Below are 17,231 nucleotides of genomic sequence, written 5' to 3' on the forward strand. Positions count from 1 at the left end.
GCGATCCCATATCTCCACAATCTGGGACCTAACTTCATCCTCCAAGATGACAACGCTCGCCCCCACAGAGCCAGTGTTATCACAGACTACCTCCACAATGTGGGAGTAGAGAGAATGGAACGGCCTGCCAAGAGTCCAGACCTCAACCCAATTCAACACTTGTGGGATCAGCTTGGGCGTGCTGTACGTGTTAGAGTGACCAACACAACCACGCTGGCTGACCTGCAACGAATCCTGGTTGAGGAATGGAACGCCATCCGACAGCAACGTGTGACCAGGTTGGTGACCAGCATGAGGAGGAGGTGCCAGGCTGTTGTGGCTGCGTATGGATCTTCCACCGCTACTGAGGCTCCTGACGGTGTATTAAATGAATAAAGTGTAAATAGCCAATATGTCTTGTTTGTTCCTTGTTACTGATAGAGAGTTCAATCATCCAATCCACCAAACAACTCAAAACAAGAGTCAATACCAACAGGAGAATACACTGTTTACCATTGACGGAGCATTTTGGCAAATTTTTCTTGGGCGCTACCCACATAATCAGCTGTGCTGCTCATCCCACAAATGCATGATCCTTACAAGTTGGACATAATTTCGAAGGTAAATAAACAGGCTTTCTAACGATGTAAAATACAATGCCAATTAGCATTGTAACAACAGAGAAATAATCCATCAAACACAAGTTTCCAAACTTAGTTTTTCCAGTTTATCTGCCATTTTCTGTGTGAATGAAACACGGTGGAGCATAAAACATGGTTGGTTTACTGTACCATCGTGAAAAATATTGAAACGTCATAACATTAGTTCCTCATCAAACTTTTCCCGTTAACTCACGCCCCACCGGTCACGTCTCTGCACCCCACTAGGGGGATGCGGTCACGTCTCTGCACCCCACTAGGGGGATGCGCCACTGACTAAGAAAAAGGTTGCTCTCCCTCTGTGTGTGTATGTGTGTTGTAATCAGAGCTTCTCTGTGCTTTATTTACATAGCTGGGCCAGCCACACATGCCTTTTAGTGCATGTAAGCGCGCCCCATGGCTAGCTCACGGCCGCCGCTCTGCACTCGCTCCTACAGAGGTTACAGCTGATAGTGCCGTCCCGACCGACTGCGTCGTCGCTGAAGCGTAGCGCCCCCCCCCCCCTCCGATTCCCCCTCAGTTAAACACTTTTATCTCCGTCAGCACTGTTGCCGTTGTTTTTGTTGTTAGCACCGTTGGCTGCGAGTCGCCCGCTCAACCGTTGTTGAGAGCTGTGCGGAGGCGATAGAAATGCATCTTGCATTTAGCACCTTTAAATAAATAAATAAAATAAGCTTTTTTTTGCAGTATCCCTGAGGCCCATTTCTTCAACATGATCCAACAAACTTGCATGTTCATCCATATCAAAGGCTGAAATAAGATCAAGTAGAATTCAAATTGAACAATCATTATTTCCTTAGCTGGAAATAATGGCTCATTGGTTACTTTAATATCCTGTTAGGATAAGCATCAGGTTTTTCTTGTAAAAATGACAATATAATCAGATTAAAAAGGAAAACGAGGCAGACGTAGTGTTTTCTGAGGGAAGAGCTGACACACAACCCTGGTGGTTAAAGGGACTATTTTACTAACTTGCTCCTGCAGGTTGTCCGCCTCTTCTTTGTGTGTTGCCTCACTCTCTTCTTGTGCCCGACGCTGAGCCGTCTCCTTCTTCAGGTACTCGATCTCCCTACCACACACACACACACACACACACACACACACACACACACACACACACACACACACACACACACACACACACACACATATATATATATTAAAGCTTTGGTGTGTTTTCCTCCTCCTCTCTAACCTTTAATGCATCTCTCCTTCCTTCCTTCCTTCCTTACTTCTGCTGGTACTCTTTAATCAGTCTCTTGGCTTTGCTGTATTTCCTCTCTAGGGTTTGGTACTGAGCCTGGGTTTCCTTCAGGTGTTCATCCACTGCCTGAAAACACACAAACACCCCCCCGTCAGTAAATAAAAAAATAATAAAGAAATTGTGGGAGATTATAAACCCATTAGTCAATTGAGCTGTTAACTCTTGTGCATCCCTTTAAAAAAGTCGCTCTGATGTCCTTAGAGGACAAAAATGTCTGTCAAAAAACTGCCATAATAATATTAATATTCTCCACTTTCACTGAATCTTTGAACCAACATCAGTCCTGATCATAACTACCAAATATCCATTCATTTTAAGAATTTTAACCCTTTAAATGCCAGATTGTACACATAATGCCACTAGTGTTTTATGGAAAAAGCAAAACAAAAATTTAAGTATTTTCTGTATACTCAATTCTAGGGGGAATTTTTATCTTCACTTTTCCACAGTCTGGGACGTGTCAATGATTACACACAACATTGATTTTGATGCATTGCATCAAACACTGCAGGGCCTCATAATATAGCAGCACTGCCCCCTAGAGGAAACCAGGGAAGTAGCATGTATTTGTTCCATAGGACAAACATGAGACAATGGCTCAATCTGGTGGAAAATAGTAAAAACTACAATTTTGGAGCGAAATTTAATAGAATTAGGGCTGTCGAAGTTAACATGATAATAATGCGTTCATGTAAATTCGTTTTAACGCCACTAATTTCTTTAACGCATTAACGCAAGGGAGGCTAAAAGGAGGTGTGCTAAATTTTGGCAAGGAAAAACTGTCATGTCCATTTTCAAAGGGGTCCCTTGACCTCTGACCTCCAGATCAGTGAATGTAAATGGGTTCTATGGGTACCCACGAGTCTCCCCTTTACAGACATGCCCACTTTATGATAATCACATGCAGTTTGGGGCAAGTCTTAGTCAAGTCAGCACACTGACAGCTGTTGTTGCCTGTTGGGCTGCAGTTTGCCATGTTATGATTGGAGCATATTGTTTTATGCTAAATGCAGTACCTGTGAGGGTTTCTGGACAATATCTGTCATTGTTTTGTGTTATTAATTGATTTACAATAATAATAAAGCAGCATATTTGTCCACTCCCATGTTGATAAGACTATTAAATACTTGACAAATCTCCCTTTAAGGTACATTTTGAACAGATAAAAAATGTGTGATTAATCGCGATTAACTATTTGAATGGATTGACAGCACGAAATAGAATGCATGATTTTATACTGTAATGGCCATGGGATAAAAACCGTGGGTTTAATGGGTTTCAATGGGGACATTTTTGTCCTTAAGGGTCTGAATGTCTGTATTTTGGCTACATAGTTTATTATAAACTTATTATAGGAGCTGAAGTTGAACTTACAAAATTTGAGGTAAAAAACTCATACTCATGCCAAAATGTATGCCATATACATTAATACAGCCAAAATGATCAGAAAATTAAATATTAAAAGCCAAAAATGTCCTAGTGATGCACAAGAGTTAAATGATGAGAAACAATACCTGATCCATTCATGACTGATAGTTGCCTTCTTGTTTCTTGTGTTTATTCTCTCATAAATTACCTTACACAGGGACTGCGCCTCCATCCAGTAGCCCTCCAGCTTCTCCATCCTCTCTTTACTGTCCCGGATGTTTTGCTCCAACTGAGCGCGCTCCATCCGCCAACGCAACTTATCCTGCTCCGCATGAGCCAGCTGGAGGTAAGGGGTGGGGATGTGGGAGGAGGAGGAGGAGGTGGCGGTGTGTGGGAGGCAGAGCCAGCGTTAAGTCATCATTCAGCCAGCAAAGGAAGTGATGTTGTGCTAGTGTACATTCTCCTCGGCAGTGTAACCTTGATATTGCTGTGTATTTCATTTTCTACATGTTAAGAGGAGAAAGTTAAGTGTTCTCACCTTCCTCTTTAGCAGCTGGATCTCCGCCTGGGTTACGGCATGTTTAATCTGGAGCTACAGACAGACACACATTGACAGAGTATAAAAACTAAGATAAGAAAAAACAGCAACTATGAGTGAAATAAATGAATAAAAGAATTACATTCAGCATCCCAATGATGAAAATCACACATACCTCCTTGAATTTGTGGGCCAGCTTCTCGGGGTCCAGCTCCACAGGAGACAACATGTCCTGGTTCTCTGCCAGGTCGAAAACCTCAATGGAGTTGGGAAACACTGGACTCATCTCCTCTTCCTCGTCTGTCGCATACTCACCTGTCTGCAGGTGAACAGAGAGATGAAAAGAAAAACATTACATCTGTTAATACGCACATTTGTGTTGTTGCCAAGAGTTAGATGAGAAGATTGATACCACTCTCATGTCTATGCTGTAAATATGAAGAGTTGCTGTGTCGTGGGTCGCACCAACAATAAATCCAAAAATGCTGATCATTTGACACAAAAATGGGTCAATGAGTCCCACATCAGAACTGCGCCCATAGCAACGGTCTGCTATACATAGCAACAGTCTGTTATACATAGCAACGGTCTGCTATACATAGCAGCGGTCTGCTATACATAGCAGCGGTCTGCTATACATAGCAACCGTCTGCTATACATAGCAACCGTCTGCTATACATAGCAACCGTCTGCTATACATAGCAACGGTCTGTTATACATAGCAACCGTCTGCTATGAAGAAATAACAGACTGTAGAACTCCGTGATTGACCAATCAGAACTGAGTATTCAACAAAGCTGTGTAATAAGAAATATATAATAGAGGGGCTTTAAAGCTCCAGGCTATAGACCAGACCAGCATGGTCTCTATAGCTCCAGGCTATAGACCAGACCAGCATGGTCTCAATAGCTCCAGGCTATAGACCAGACCAGCATGCTCTCTATAGCTCCAAGCTATAGGCCAGACCAGCATGCTCTCTATAGCTCCAGGCTATAGACCAGACCAGCAGGGCGTCCTCTCCGAGGCTGCGCTCCCTTTTGGGGAAAGAAAGTCGCTGTCACAGGAGAGAAAATGATGAACAGCTGTTGTGTAGCGGGTTAACGAGGCTTTCACACTGACATCTGAGGCTCATACAATACGTGAATATTCACTGTCAGTGTGCTAAATCACTAAATGACAGTGACTAGCATGGCTAGCTAACGTTAGCTTGAGTTATACAGTCATACATTAATGTTACAGCAGCATCAAACTGTGGTCTCCAGCTAAATCTCAGCCTAGAGATCAAACAGTTGGTTATTAACACGTTGGTTATTTACAGACAACACTTGGCATCACATGGCGACGATCAACCTTCATTTATTAAGGTATCGCGAACGCTCAGGTGCAGGTAAGGTCGCAAAATAATTATTAGACATGTATAAAATAAATATTTGTTTAACAAGAGATGAATGCATACGAGTTTGTCAAAATTACAATCCAAACATACGTGAAATTGCATTGAAGTCTATGAGATCTTGGGTTTTCTATCCCCCAAAAGGGGGCGCGGCCTTGACTTTTTGCGAACTACCCGTATGTGCCGGTCTGATGTATGCTGACGCCAGGGCCACACAGCGCGCATCATGCTCGCGTGACGGCAACGTCGCGTGTTGTTTTTTATTTCGGCGTCCATGTTAACAGGTTAGAGTGGACATACTGCCCGCATGAGACGCACGTCTGACGCGCGTCTGACGTGCGTCTATTTTATAGAATAGAAGGCTCGCCTATTTTTCACGCTTGCCGCTTACCTCTCGGCTGCGTCTCCCAGCAGCAACAGACAGTGAAGGTGATCTATTGACAGTATATGAGCAAGATTACTACAGTTTCCATGTCTAGACATCTGTAGAATATGTCACTGACCATCAATATTTTACACTTCCTATCTAGATTTCAAAATAAAAGTCCTCTAGCGTTTTTAGTGCACAGAATCATTCATTCATTAACACAATGCTTTTATTCTGAAATACTCTAAATAAAGCAGTTGTCTGCTTGCAGGTTTCCATCAAGTTAATATAATACAGGCTTTTAATTATGTAAACACTGTAGTAGTCATAGCAGAAACCCTACATATGCTATACATATAATAGACTGGGTTAATAGGTTATAAGAACATCAGGTGATAGTTGGCAGTATTTTTCCGATGCGCTCTCTCTCTCTCGCTCTCTCTCTCTCTCTCTCTCTCAACAAACACCACGTAACTTTATTGTTCTTTCTTTTAGAGGTGTTATTTAATTTTTTTAAAGATATTTAATAATAATTTTCGTTTTCTAAAGGTTAACAAATAACGAAACTGTTTATTTTGCTTTGTTTTATAATAATAAAAAAACAACACTTTACTTATATTTATCATTCTGAAATACTTCAGGTGTTTTTCTCCATCAAGGCGCAGTTCAGCAACAAGGTGGTGAAAAGCTCCAAGTTGCCTGAGATGTCGGAACATCAGCATTTATAATGTAAATTGCTGTCCCGCCCCAGATGTAAATTAAGTCGTTTTCGAAAAAAGCCGCAACCTGGAATGCTGTAGAACAGGAACCCGAAACCCCCTGGAAATGTTGTTTAAAACTGTGCCAGTCAAAGTGAAGAGGGATTGCTGTAGGCTCTCTCTTACTACTAATGTATTTATTTATTTTTTTGTATTAATATATAGCCCACAGAAATCCCTCTTCACTGTCAATGAAGAGGGATTTATATATATATATATGTATATATATATATATATATAGCCCATAGAAATCCCTCCTCATCGAAGGGATTATCACAGACTGGTATATGTCAGCGGCATCGCTGCCTCCGTACGCGTGTGTTTGTTTTTGTTTGAGCCGGTGGGTGAGCACTGCTGGCGTCTCCTGACTGCCTCTTCTCCCTCTGTCAGCTGTCTTTCCTCTCGTTTTGTTGCTGTTTCTTCACTGTTCTCCTGAGTTTTGTTGTGTTCCGTCTCGTTCCCACTCTTGTTCTCCGTCTTTTGTTTTTTGTTTTCCCTCTGCTCCCGTTCGCTGCACTCTCCTCGCCGGTTAGCTGCTAACTCGCTAGCGGAGCTGCTCTGCATGTTTCTCTGTCCCCCTCAACTCCTCTCGAACACTCCACCACTGGAATTACATTAATCATCTGGCTGTTCTCCTCATCATCTGTAACCATCTGTATCGTGAGTACCACCGCCCCCCCCCGCCCTGTCTAACGCTACCCTGTGCTGCCTCTACCGTCCCTCTCACCACCTGCTAACCGCTAACCCGTCTGCTAAACCATGGAACCATCAACCCTACTCACCCCTCTCCTGTTGCTTCTTACACTACCCCCCCTGTTATTCAAAGGACCCCCCTGGTTCCCAGTTGTTTTGTCCCCCCATTACCTCCTCCCCTCCCCTCCCCTACTCTCGCTGTCAACTCCTCCGCCTCAGGAAAAACTACCGGCTATCCTCCACTGCTCTCTCCTCTGCTCAATCTGCTGGAATCCTCATCTGTAAACGCTACCTTCACCGTGGCCCCAAACACAACCGTCATCTCCAGTCCTCCATTACCCCCACCCCCCCGACTTACAACATCCAAACCACTCACCCCCGCCGCCCCCCCTCCACTGGACCCCGCCGCACTGTGAACCTGGCCAACCTCAAACCGCTCCAGCGTGCCCCCATCACACCACCCTCCCACTCATCCAACTTTGCCCTCTTCAACACCCGTTCACTTAACAACAAAGCCCCCATCCTCCATGAACTCATCCTGGACAATTCACTGGACTTCCTCCTGCTCACTGAAACCTGGCAACAACCCAATGACTTCTTCTCCCTCAACCAAGCATCCCCCCCAACTTCGGCTACCTCTGCAAACCCCGCCCCTCCCGGCGTGGAGGGGGCCTCGCAGTCTTATTCAACAAGAACCTCAGGACCACCGAACTCACTTTCCCTACAGTCACATCATTCGAATCCCTCGCCTTCAAAACCTGCTCCAACACAGTCATTCTCATTTACCGCCCACCTAAACCAAATTCATCCTTCCTCTCCGATCTGTCTGAACTCCTCATCCTAGCATCATCCCTCCCCTTACCCCTACTGCTACTGGGCGACTTCAACATCCACATGGACTCCCCCACCTGTAAACTTGCCTCTGATTTCTCCACTCTACTGGACAACTTCAACCTCACCCAGCACATCACCTTCCCCACACACAATAAAGGCCATATTCTGGATCTCGTCTGCTCTGCCAACGTCCCGGTTCTGAACATCCAACCATCCCCCTTTCCCCTATCTGATCACAAACTCATCCAATTCACAATCCCTTCCCCATCACCCCGTCTGAAACTCCCCAGAGTCATCTCATTCCGCAACATCAAGTCCATTGATCCCCTCCATCTCTCCGACCTGCTATCTGCTGCCCTCCACCTGGACCCACCCCCCACCTCGCCTGATGATCTCACCAACCACCTCAACGCCACCCTGTCTGCCTCCCTCAACTCAATGGCCCCCCTGAGAACCAAAACTGTTTCATTCAACACCTCCTCCCCCTGGTTCACACCCCACCTCAGAAAACTCAAACAGACCGGCCGCCAACTCGAACGCCTCTGGAGAAAATCATCACTCACTGTTCACCTCGAAGCCTATAAATCTCACCTCATCACCTACAAAGACGCCATCACTGCTGCCAAATCTGACTACTTCTCCACCATCATCAATGACCCCACCCGTAACCCCCGAACCCTCTTCTCCACTGTCAACACTCTCCTCAAGCCTCGTGCCAACACCCTCTTTGACCCCTCACCCGATCTATGTAACTCATTCCTTCAGTTCTTCAGCGATAAAATCACCACCATCAACAACTCACTGCTCCCCGTGTCTGACCCAGCAGCAACCACTCCGACCCCTTTTCTCTCCATCCCTCTGGACCCCCTGACCCCTCCCCCCCAGCACCGCCTCTCCCGGTTCGACCCTGTTGACTCAGCAACCATTGCCAAACTCATCAGCACATCCAAACCCACCACCTGCTCCCTGGACCCCCTCCCGACCCCCCTGCTGAAGTCCTGCCTCCCTGTCCTATGCCCCTACCTCACCGACCTCTTCAACTCCTCACTGTCCCATGGAACTGTCCCCTCAGCCTTCAAAACTGCTGCTGTCACCCCCACACTCAAGAAACCTGGTCTGGACCCCTCCTGTCTCAATCATTACCGCCCTATCTCCAACCTCCCCTTCCTCTCCAAAACCCTCGAACGCCTCGTCTCCACCCAGCTCCAATCCCACCTGCATTCCAACAACCTGCTTGAACCCCTCCAATCTGGCTTTCGCCCCCTCCACAGCACAGAAACTGCACTCCTCCAAGTCCTCAATAACCTCCTCACCTCTGCTGACACCGGAGCCCTCAACATCCTCATCCTCCTGGACCTGAGTGCAGCCTTCGATACCGTGAGTCACAACATTCTTCTCACCAGACTCCAAGACCTCGGTATCGAAGGTACTGCACTCAGCTGGCTCCAGTCATACCTCACCAACAGATCGCACTTCATCTCCCTTCACAACAACTCCTCTGCCACATCCACAGTCACACAAGGTGTCCCCCAAGGCTCTGTACTCGGTCCACTCCTGTTCATAATCTACTTATTCCCCCTCGGTCAGATCCTACGCCACTTCAACCTGGACTTCCACTGCTATGCTGACGACACTCAGATCTACCTCAGCACCAACACCCCTCACAACCCACCGCTCTCCCACATCAACTCCTGCCTCTCTGCAATTAAAGCCTGGATGCAACAGAACTTTTTAAAACTCAACAGCGACAAAACACAACTCCTCCTCATCGGCTCCAAATCCACCCTCACCAAAACCAACAACCTCACACTCAACATCGATGGCACTTCTGTTTCCCCCTCCCCCCAGGCACGTAACCTTGGCGTGATCTTCGACTCCACCCTCTCCCTTGAGCCCCACATCCGCCAACTGGTCAAAATATCCTTCTTCCACCTTCGCAATATCGCAAAAATCCGTCCGTCCCTCACACCCCCTACAGCAGAGAAACTCATCCACGCCTTCATCTCCTCCCGCCTTGACTATTGCAACTCACTCCTCTACGGCATCAGCAACACCTCCATAAATAAATTACAACTGGTCCAGAATGCAGCTGCCCGACTCCTCACCCACACCAAATCATGGCATCACATCACCCCAGTCCTGAAAGACCTTCACTGGCTCCCCGTCTCCCACCGGATCTCCTACAAAATCCTGACCCTTACCTACAAAGCCCTCCACCAACTTGCACCCCCCTATCTCTCTGAACTCCTCTCCCCCTACCAACCTCAACGGTCCCTCAGATCCACCTCAGCTGGTTTACTCTCCACCCCCACGTCCAAACTCCGCAGCTTTGGGGACAGAGCATTCTCCAGGGCAGCTCCCAAGCTCTGGAACTCACTCCCCAATCTCATCAGAGACTCTGATTCCCTCACCACATTCCAGTCCCGCCTCAAAACACATCTCTTCTCATCTGCTTACCCGTATACGCTATATAAATCTAATATTATTATTATTATATTTATTATATATATATAAATCCCTCTTCACTGACAGAAAAGAGGGATTTATATGGGCTATATATTAATATTTATGTATGAATTTATTTGCTTGTTTTTAATAATATTTACAAATTACCACACAGTTCTTACCCTTTTTTGTCTTAAATAAATATAAATCACATTTATTATGAAGTTAAATGGCCATTAAAAGGCAAACTATGTAGAAAGAAAGGGCTGTCAGCAACAGCAAAAACACAGCTGACAGGTAGCTCCGGGACGCTCCCGAGACGTGGGTAACTCGCGTCTAGTGTGAACACCCTAGGTGGGCATGACGCGGCCACGACGTGACGCTGCCATCACGCGAGCATGATGCGCGCTGTGTGGCCCCGGCGTTAGGAAGCAAATAAGCATTTCCCGAAAATGTCAAACAATTTCTTTATAATGTTACTTGCAGATCACAGTGACACCGTTACTTCCACCACTTTCTCTCTTCATACATTGCTGTATAATTTCACTAAGGAGGAGTATGAGTGATATGAAAGGGTATAAATAGCAACTGGAGTCTGGAGCAGATCACAGAAGTATAAAATTACAAATTGTGTGAAATAATGCAGCCAATGCCTGTAAATATCCTCCACTGCAAACATTCACATTGTCTTCCATCCTCTTCTACATCACATTATAGAAATCATTTAGCTTTACATTCATTCATGACCACATCTTTCCAGAGTGAGACGGAGTAACTTTATTGCTGACAAAAATGCATTAAGTAAAATGTAATATTGCTCTTTGATGTAATGACCTTCAGCTCTGGTCTAAGACCAGCTCTGATTGCTTTTATTATGAGGCATCAAACTGCTGTCTCTATTAATATCCTCTGCTCTGCTGAATGCTGTCTCTGTGGCTCTCACAGCCTGCAACACTCATTCTCATGTACATTTTCTCATAGTTTTGGAGCTTCTATCATGAATTCTGTTGAAAAACTTTCTGTCTCTTTCATATATTTGGAAAAGTTAAGGATGTGTGCATGAGATGTGTTATAATTATTAAGACAGATTGGTGGTTGAAATCCCTGTTTAGGTGATTGATGAGCAGAGGACTGTAGCCAGACTTTTACTAAGGTCACAAGTACAGATTCCTCTGTAATCATTTTTAAATAACACAGTGGAACAGAAATCCAACCGTATTCCTCCAAATACTGCACTGTTTGAGTGGAAAAACTGATCTTTCAATTAAGAGCTGATAATCAGGGAATTGAGACATACTGTATGTTATTCTGGCTTTTTATTTCGATGTGTCCTTGAGCAAGACACTTAACCCCAAATTGCTCCCGAAGGCATAGCCATCGGTGTGTGAATGAGTATTTAGATCAGATCCTGATGGGCAAAGTTGGCACCTTAGTAGCTTCTGCCATCAGTGTGTGTGAATTGGTGAATACTGACATGTAGTGTAAAGAGCTTTGAGTGGTCGGAAGACTAGACAATTTACCATACCATATTCTAATTCAAGTGTTCTGAGAGAAAACTAGACTTCTGCTCCTCCTCATGGCTCTGTTTTCAGGCTTTAGAACATCTAGCCCGTGACGGGAGACTTTGACCAATCACAGGTCATTTCAGAGAGAGAGCATTCCTATTGGCTGTGCTCCGGTCATGTGACCGGTACTTGGCGTTCCTTCACCAGATTTCACAATGGCGGCGGCATCACAAACTTTCTCATTTTACAGCTAAACCGTGCACTACAAGATGATTCTGAGAACATCTGAGGAGAGACAGAATATTAACCTAATTAACGTAACAGAATATGGATTCATATTTGATCAGCGCTGACTAGTTTGACCGTATGATCAGAGTTCAGAGAGATTGACAGCCGGCTCTCATAGACAGCAGCTGGACAGCAGACCTCAGATCAGCTCTGACTGCTTGTTTTCCTCCGGTCTGTGAAATCTTGCAGATGCCGTTAGGAGCACCGGAGGACACAGAGGAACATGATGTTTTTCAGGTTACCTGTTTCATGTACTACTGTCAGGAGATAGCCACCGTCTTATAAAAATAACTTTTTTAATCATATTTGCTCCAATCTCACCTACTGCTGCTTTAAGTTATATTTGTTGTAATTTCAACCTCACCACATTATGATCTTGTGTCAAGTTCACAGTTCTGGTGAGACATTGCTTTCATTTTAATTTTATAGATTTAGTTTTTTGCCTTAAAACAGTCTAAAAGAAAATAGAATCAGCCCATAGAAAAAGCCCAACATGTGCAATATGTGTGTAATCATAGAAAATAAACTCTTCTTTATGTCATTATAATACATTCCCAGATATACTACTGAGGACATGATGTCAACAGCCTCAGTGGGAGCTACGCTCCTGCTGATGGAAAATGAGTTTAATCGCTCTGGACAACCTAATTCACTGTCTAGTTCTGCTGTAATTACAAGGCCCACTGGCCCCAGTGTTATGGATGAATGGAGTAATTAAATACATTTTGTTAATTGTAATTTGCTTTCATTGCCATGGGGGTTTGAAACAACAAACAATTGAAGTGGTCATTGTTGCAGTACTGAACCTTCTCTTACCCTTCCTGACCACAAGGTGGAGAAGCTGGACTGAGTTTGAAAGTACAGGACACGTGGTGGCACACAGACCGACATTTTGTCACACACACTCTCTCTCTCACACACACTCACACAAACACACACACACACACACACACACTTCTCTCTTCATTGTTCATCTCACTCTTGTCTCTCTCTCAATCTCTCTTCTGGTTCCCTGCAGCTATTGAAGACTCACAAGCTGAGAGAGCAACATTAGCTGAAGATGTTCGGAGTTAATAAACGTGGCTTTAGAAAACCAGCTGTAGAAGTGCACACTGGAACACCTGGGGACGTGTGAAAGATGCATGAGGGCATATTGTTTATGCAGGTTTGGGCCTCCTGTATGTGCATTAGTTTGCCTACCTCTTCATCATCGTCCATGTATTGTTTGTATCTTTGCTCCATCATCTCTCTCTGCCACCTCTCCTGTTCCAGAGTCTGCTGGATCAGCTGAGCCACCTCGCTCTGCTCCCCCGGCTTCTCCCGACCAATCATGAACCTGGAAAACAGTCAAGATCCATCGGTTAATGTAACGATCTCAAAAACACACCATCAGAAATCGGAGAAATTCAAACACACGGCAGTGGCAAACCTGAAAACATTATTTCACACGCACAAATCACAAACAAATGCATAAAACATAAATCTGAAAAATTCACACCATACCAACTGCAAAAACATAAAATATATCCATCACAAACCTGAGCATTTTAGCATATACCAACCAAAAACCTGAACAAATATGCAATTTATATCACAAATCTGCAAAAAAAAAAAGGAAAGAAAACAGCTTCAAAAACCAAATAAAGGAATGCAGAGATTTAGTGCGTATTGAGCAAAAGAAGAATGAGAATATGCTCTAAAACAATGTGTGTATGCAGGACAGAGAGAGAGTGTGAGTCTGACCTGACGGTGCCGGTGGTGTTGCGGAGGACAGAGGCAGCGAGGCTCTGCGTGACGCCAACCAGGCTGGTTCCATCAACCTCCACTATCAGATCATTGACCTGGATCCTACACAGAGATAACATGTGGAAATGAACACACACTTTGAGGACAATACCCCCCCCCAGCCACAATGTTTGCTTCTCCCTTCAGTGCTACTGTACTATCCTTTCAGTGTTGGGTGTTTGATGGGTCTCTAAACTATGGTGTACGGTCTAAGACCTGCTCTATAAAGAAAGCGTCTTGAGATAACTTCTGTTGTGATTTGACGCTATACATACATAAATTGAATTGAATTGAATTGAATTCAGTGGTTCTCTTCTTAGGGTTTTTCACACCTGTAGCTGGGTTCATTTGGTCTGGACCGAGGGGAGAAATGAGAAATTATTGCATTTTAGTTCTGGTCCGGTTCCTGTTCACACGGACTTTTGACAAATGAACCAGAGGAGTGAACATGAAGTTTACAGACTGACAGGGAACTTGTTGATTGGACGGTTTTGCAGATTGTTATCCTGCATCATCAGGACCCATGTGGGGAAATCAAATTGCAGTGACTGACATAAGCTAGTGAACATGAGCTCCTCTCTCTCAAAGCCAGAAACCAGAGCAGTAAGTCTCTAACTTGTGATGTCATCGGGTACAAAGTCTGGAGCTGCTCCATAGACAATGAATGGGAAACAATAAATGTTTATTTTTTATACCCAAATGAGCTTTATTATATCGTAGTGTTCTCAGTTGTAAAACAGAATGTTCCCATATACTCAGAACATCCCCCAGGGTGCTCTCTGTCATCTAGAACATCTTTCCCAGCTCATTGTCTATGGAGCAGCTCCACACTTTATACCCTATGACATCACAAGTTCTAGTTTTAGCACTCTAGTTTTTGGATTTGGGAGAGAGTTGTTCATGTTCACTGATATTTTTTGGACTGTCTTTACACATAGGAAGTAGGGCTGGGCGATATAGCCTAAAAATAACATTGCGATATTTTTCGGCTATATTGCGATACACGATATATATTGCGATATTTTCAAATATCCTCTAAGCACTTCATAAATGCTCGATTTAACCCTTTGATGCATACAATCACACCAATATGATGATTCTTGTAGTCTGCAGTCTGCAATGTCTGCATTAAAACAGTCTTAAGTGTAAAGTAACTTATTGTTATGTTTACCAGTAAGCTGTTATAACATTGCTGATAATAAAAATGATTATTTTCTCACTAGTGTAGAAAGACTCTCCAATCGCGAGGTTCAGCCTGTAACCAAAGCAGTGTAGTCTGGTCCACGTATTCAGGCTCACGGCTTTGGAGAGCACTTGACGAGCTTCTTTTAAGTTCCATGACATGAGAGCATCCTTTAAACCTATCTCGCCAGTGTGATCATACAGGAAGAAGCTCGCTTGAAAGCAATTACTCGTTAACTCCCAAGTGAGGATGTAATGTACGGTGATACTCAGTTTTGGCTCACACGTTCTGCTGGACCACAGATCGGTAGTTGTGGAGAAGTGGGTCATCTCTGTTAGCTGGTTGGCCAACTTTTCTCTCACTGAAATGTACTCTGATAGAGCTTTCTCCGCAAAAATATTGCAACCAGGCAGTTCATATTTTGGATGAAGTGTCTTAATTTTATTTATTTAGCGAATGCAAAGTCCTTGAGCCATGCAGTTGCCTCCTGGTCTGCTGTATGGAGGGTGTCTAACCCTCCTTTTAGACTGTGGAGCGGGCAAGCTTCAATGATGTGTTCCATTGTTTGCACCTCTCCACAGGCACACAATGGGCTTGGGCTGCTGCCCCATTTGTGAAGGCTGGCCAAGCAGGGGCCATGTCCGGACCTGAATCTATTAAGAGTTGACCACTGTATCCTTGGCAGGTTGGTGCCAGGGACCTGTTGGGTGGGGTCTGACACCAGATGTTTGTTTGGGACATCCTTGGACTCCCATTCCTTTTCCCAAGCTGATTGGGTGGTGAAGTCGGCTGGTGGGGTATTCTTCCATATCGGTCGTCTAGATGGAAGACGGGCAGTGGGTGGGTTGAAGATGTCTGCATGGATTGGTAGATGGGGAGAGTCTTCGACCTTTTGAAGCATCCTTTGAGTAGATGCTACTCGCCGGATATGTGGGGGGGTTATATTGGATAGGACAGGGAGCCAGGGGAGTGGTGTTGAACGAATAGTCCCGCTTAATGAGTCTTTTGATTCCGGGCTTTTCAACTACGTTAACCGGCGTTGTGATGTAGTTGTTTACAGCGCCCGTGATTTCTTTCCATTTTGCACTTTTTTTATCATATGGGATTGCTTTGGAAAGCGAGGAAGCCAGAGTCATTTTCTTCTGGGCTGGTTCTGGTTGCTTTGGTCGTGTTTTTGCTACCGTACTCGCTTTGCCGCTTCAGTTCTTCCGCTTTCTCCGGGCTCCTTCTCTCTCCGCTGCGTCCCTCCAGAAACAAAAACACGCTGGCCGAATACGTCACCCACTCGCCCAGTAGAGAGGTCTGGATGGGGGCGCAGCCTGTGACGTATGTGTGTGTGTCTGTGAGAGGGAGCCGGAGGGACAGAAGGAAATGCCAAAGCGAGTCTCATGCCGGCGGGGTGGCTTAAAAACATTACATGACAATTTGTAGTCGATGTTTGCGATATAGTCGTTCTCTACACTGGGCGTGGGCAAGCTGCGATACATCGACTACGTATCGCAGCACACCCCTACTAGGAATAACAATTTTTAATTTTTTACTTCAATTTTGTAATGTATCGCTCCTTTGCCCCAGTCAAGAGCTTCTCTTTATATGTTGTCTTTCGCGCGTCTTTCTACATTTCTGATGATGAACGATTGACAGATGAATAGACCGGTGACAGAGAGATTCTTCATTTTTTAAGCACTTTTGCCAAGAAAACTGCAGAACCGTTCATTCTAGAATGATCCGCGATTCCCATTCCCTATGTGTTGTTGAAAAGCTGATCGATTTAAAGGGAGTAGATGACTATACTGTATGTGCAACATAGAAATCGGTTCTGCACTTTTCTTGGCTCAAAAAATGAAAACTATTACATACATTATAGTGCTATACGCGGGTTTACACGTGAGGTGCCACTGCAGTCACGACTCCTCTACTTCCGCCTACAACTGGATTTGTCTACACACAGTGCAATCCTGTCATGTATAATAAAATACAGTGAAGTCTTAAAATGTGTACATCACGGCTGAAAATAGTCCCCGACAATTTACTCCTGTTTGATTAACGTTTAGTAAAACCAGCTGCTTTAGGAAATCACTGAGCCTTTGTTAGAAATGGAATTCTATATTTGTGTAGGCTGAACCGACACAGTGGTTCTGTTATTTTCATGAGATATGTTGACAGTTTGTT

The 17,231-nt window shown here is 44.6% G+C and overlaps 1 protein-coding gene across 3 annotated transcripts in view; it reads right to left on the bottom strand.

Annotated features, from left to right (window-relative positions):
* Window positions 1-17,231, bottom strand: part of ppp1r9ba (protein phosphatase 1, regulatory subunit 9Ba) — a 63,226-nt gene that overhangs the window by 12,885 nt on the left and 33,110 nt on the right. For 2 of the 3 annotated variants that reach the window (XM_074654950.1, XM_074654949.1), the window contains exons 8-14: window positions 13,835-13,939; window positions 13,292-13,427; window positions 3,984-4,127; window positions 3,809-3,862; window positions 3,479-3,610; window positions 1,871-1,968; window positions 1,611-1,707 (exon numbers count right to left, since the gene is read on the bottom strand). In XM_074654950.1, the coding sequence (XP_074511051.1) occupies window positions 1,611-1,707; window positions 1,871-1,968; window positions 3,479-3,610; window positions 3,809-3,862; window positions 3,984-4,127; window positions 13,292-13,427; window positions 13,835-13,939 (766 nt within the window). The remainder of the gene's footprint in view (window positions 1-1,610; window positions 1,708-1,870; window positions 1,969-3,478; window positions 3,611-3,808; window positions 3,863-3,983; window positions 4,128-13,291; window positions 13,428-13,834; window positions 13,940-17,231) is intronic. The other variant, XM_074654951.1, reaches the window with a different exon arrangement.

This window comes from Sebastes fasciatus, chromosome 13 (genome assembly GCF_043250625.1).
Source record: "Sebastes fasciatus isolate fSebFas1 chromosome 13, fSebFas1.pri, whole genome shotgun sequence".
Lineage (NCBI taxonomy): Eukaryota > Metazoa > Chordata > Actinopteri > Perciformes > Sebastidae > Sebastes > Sebastes fasciatus.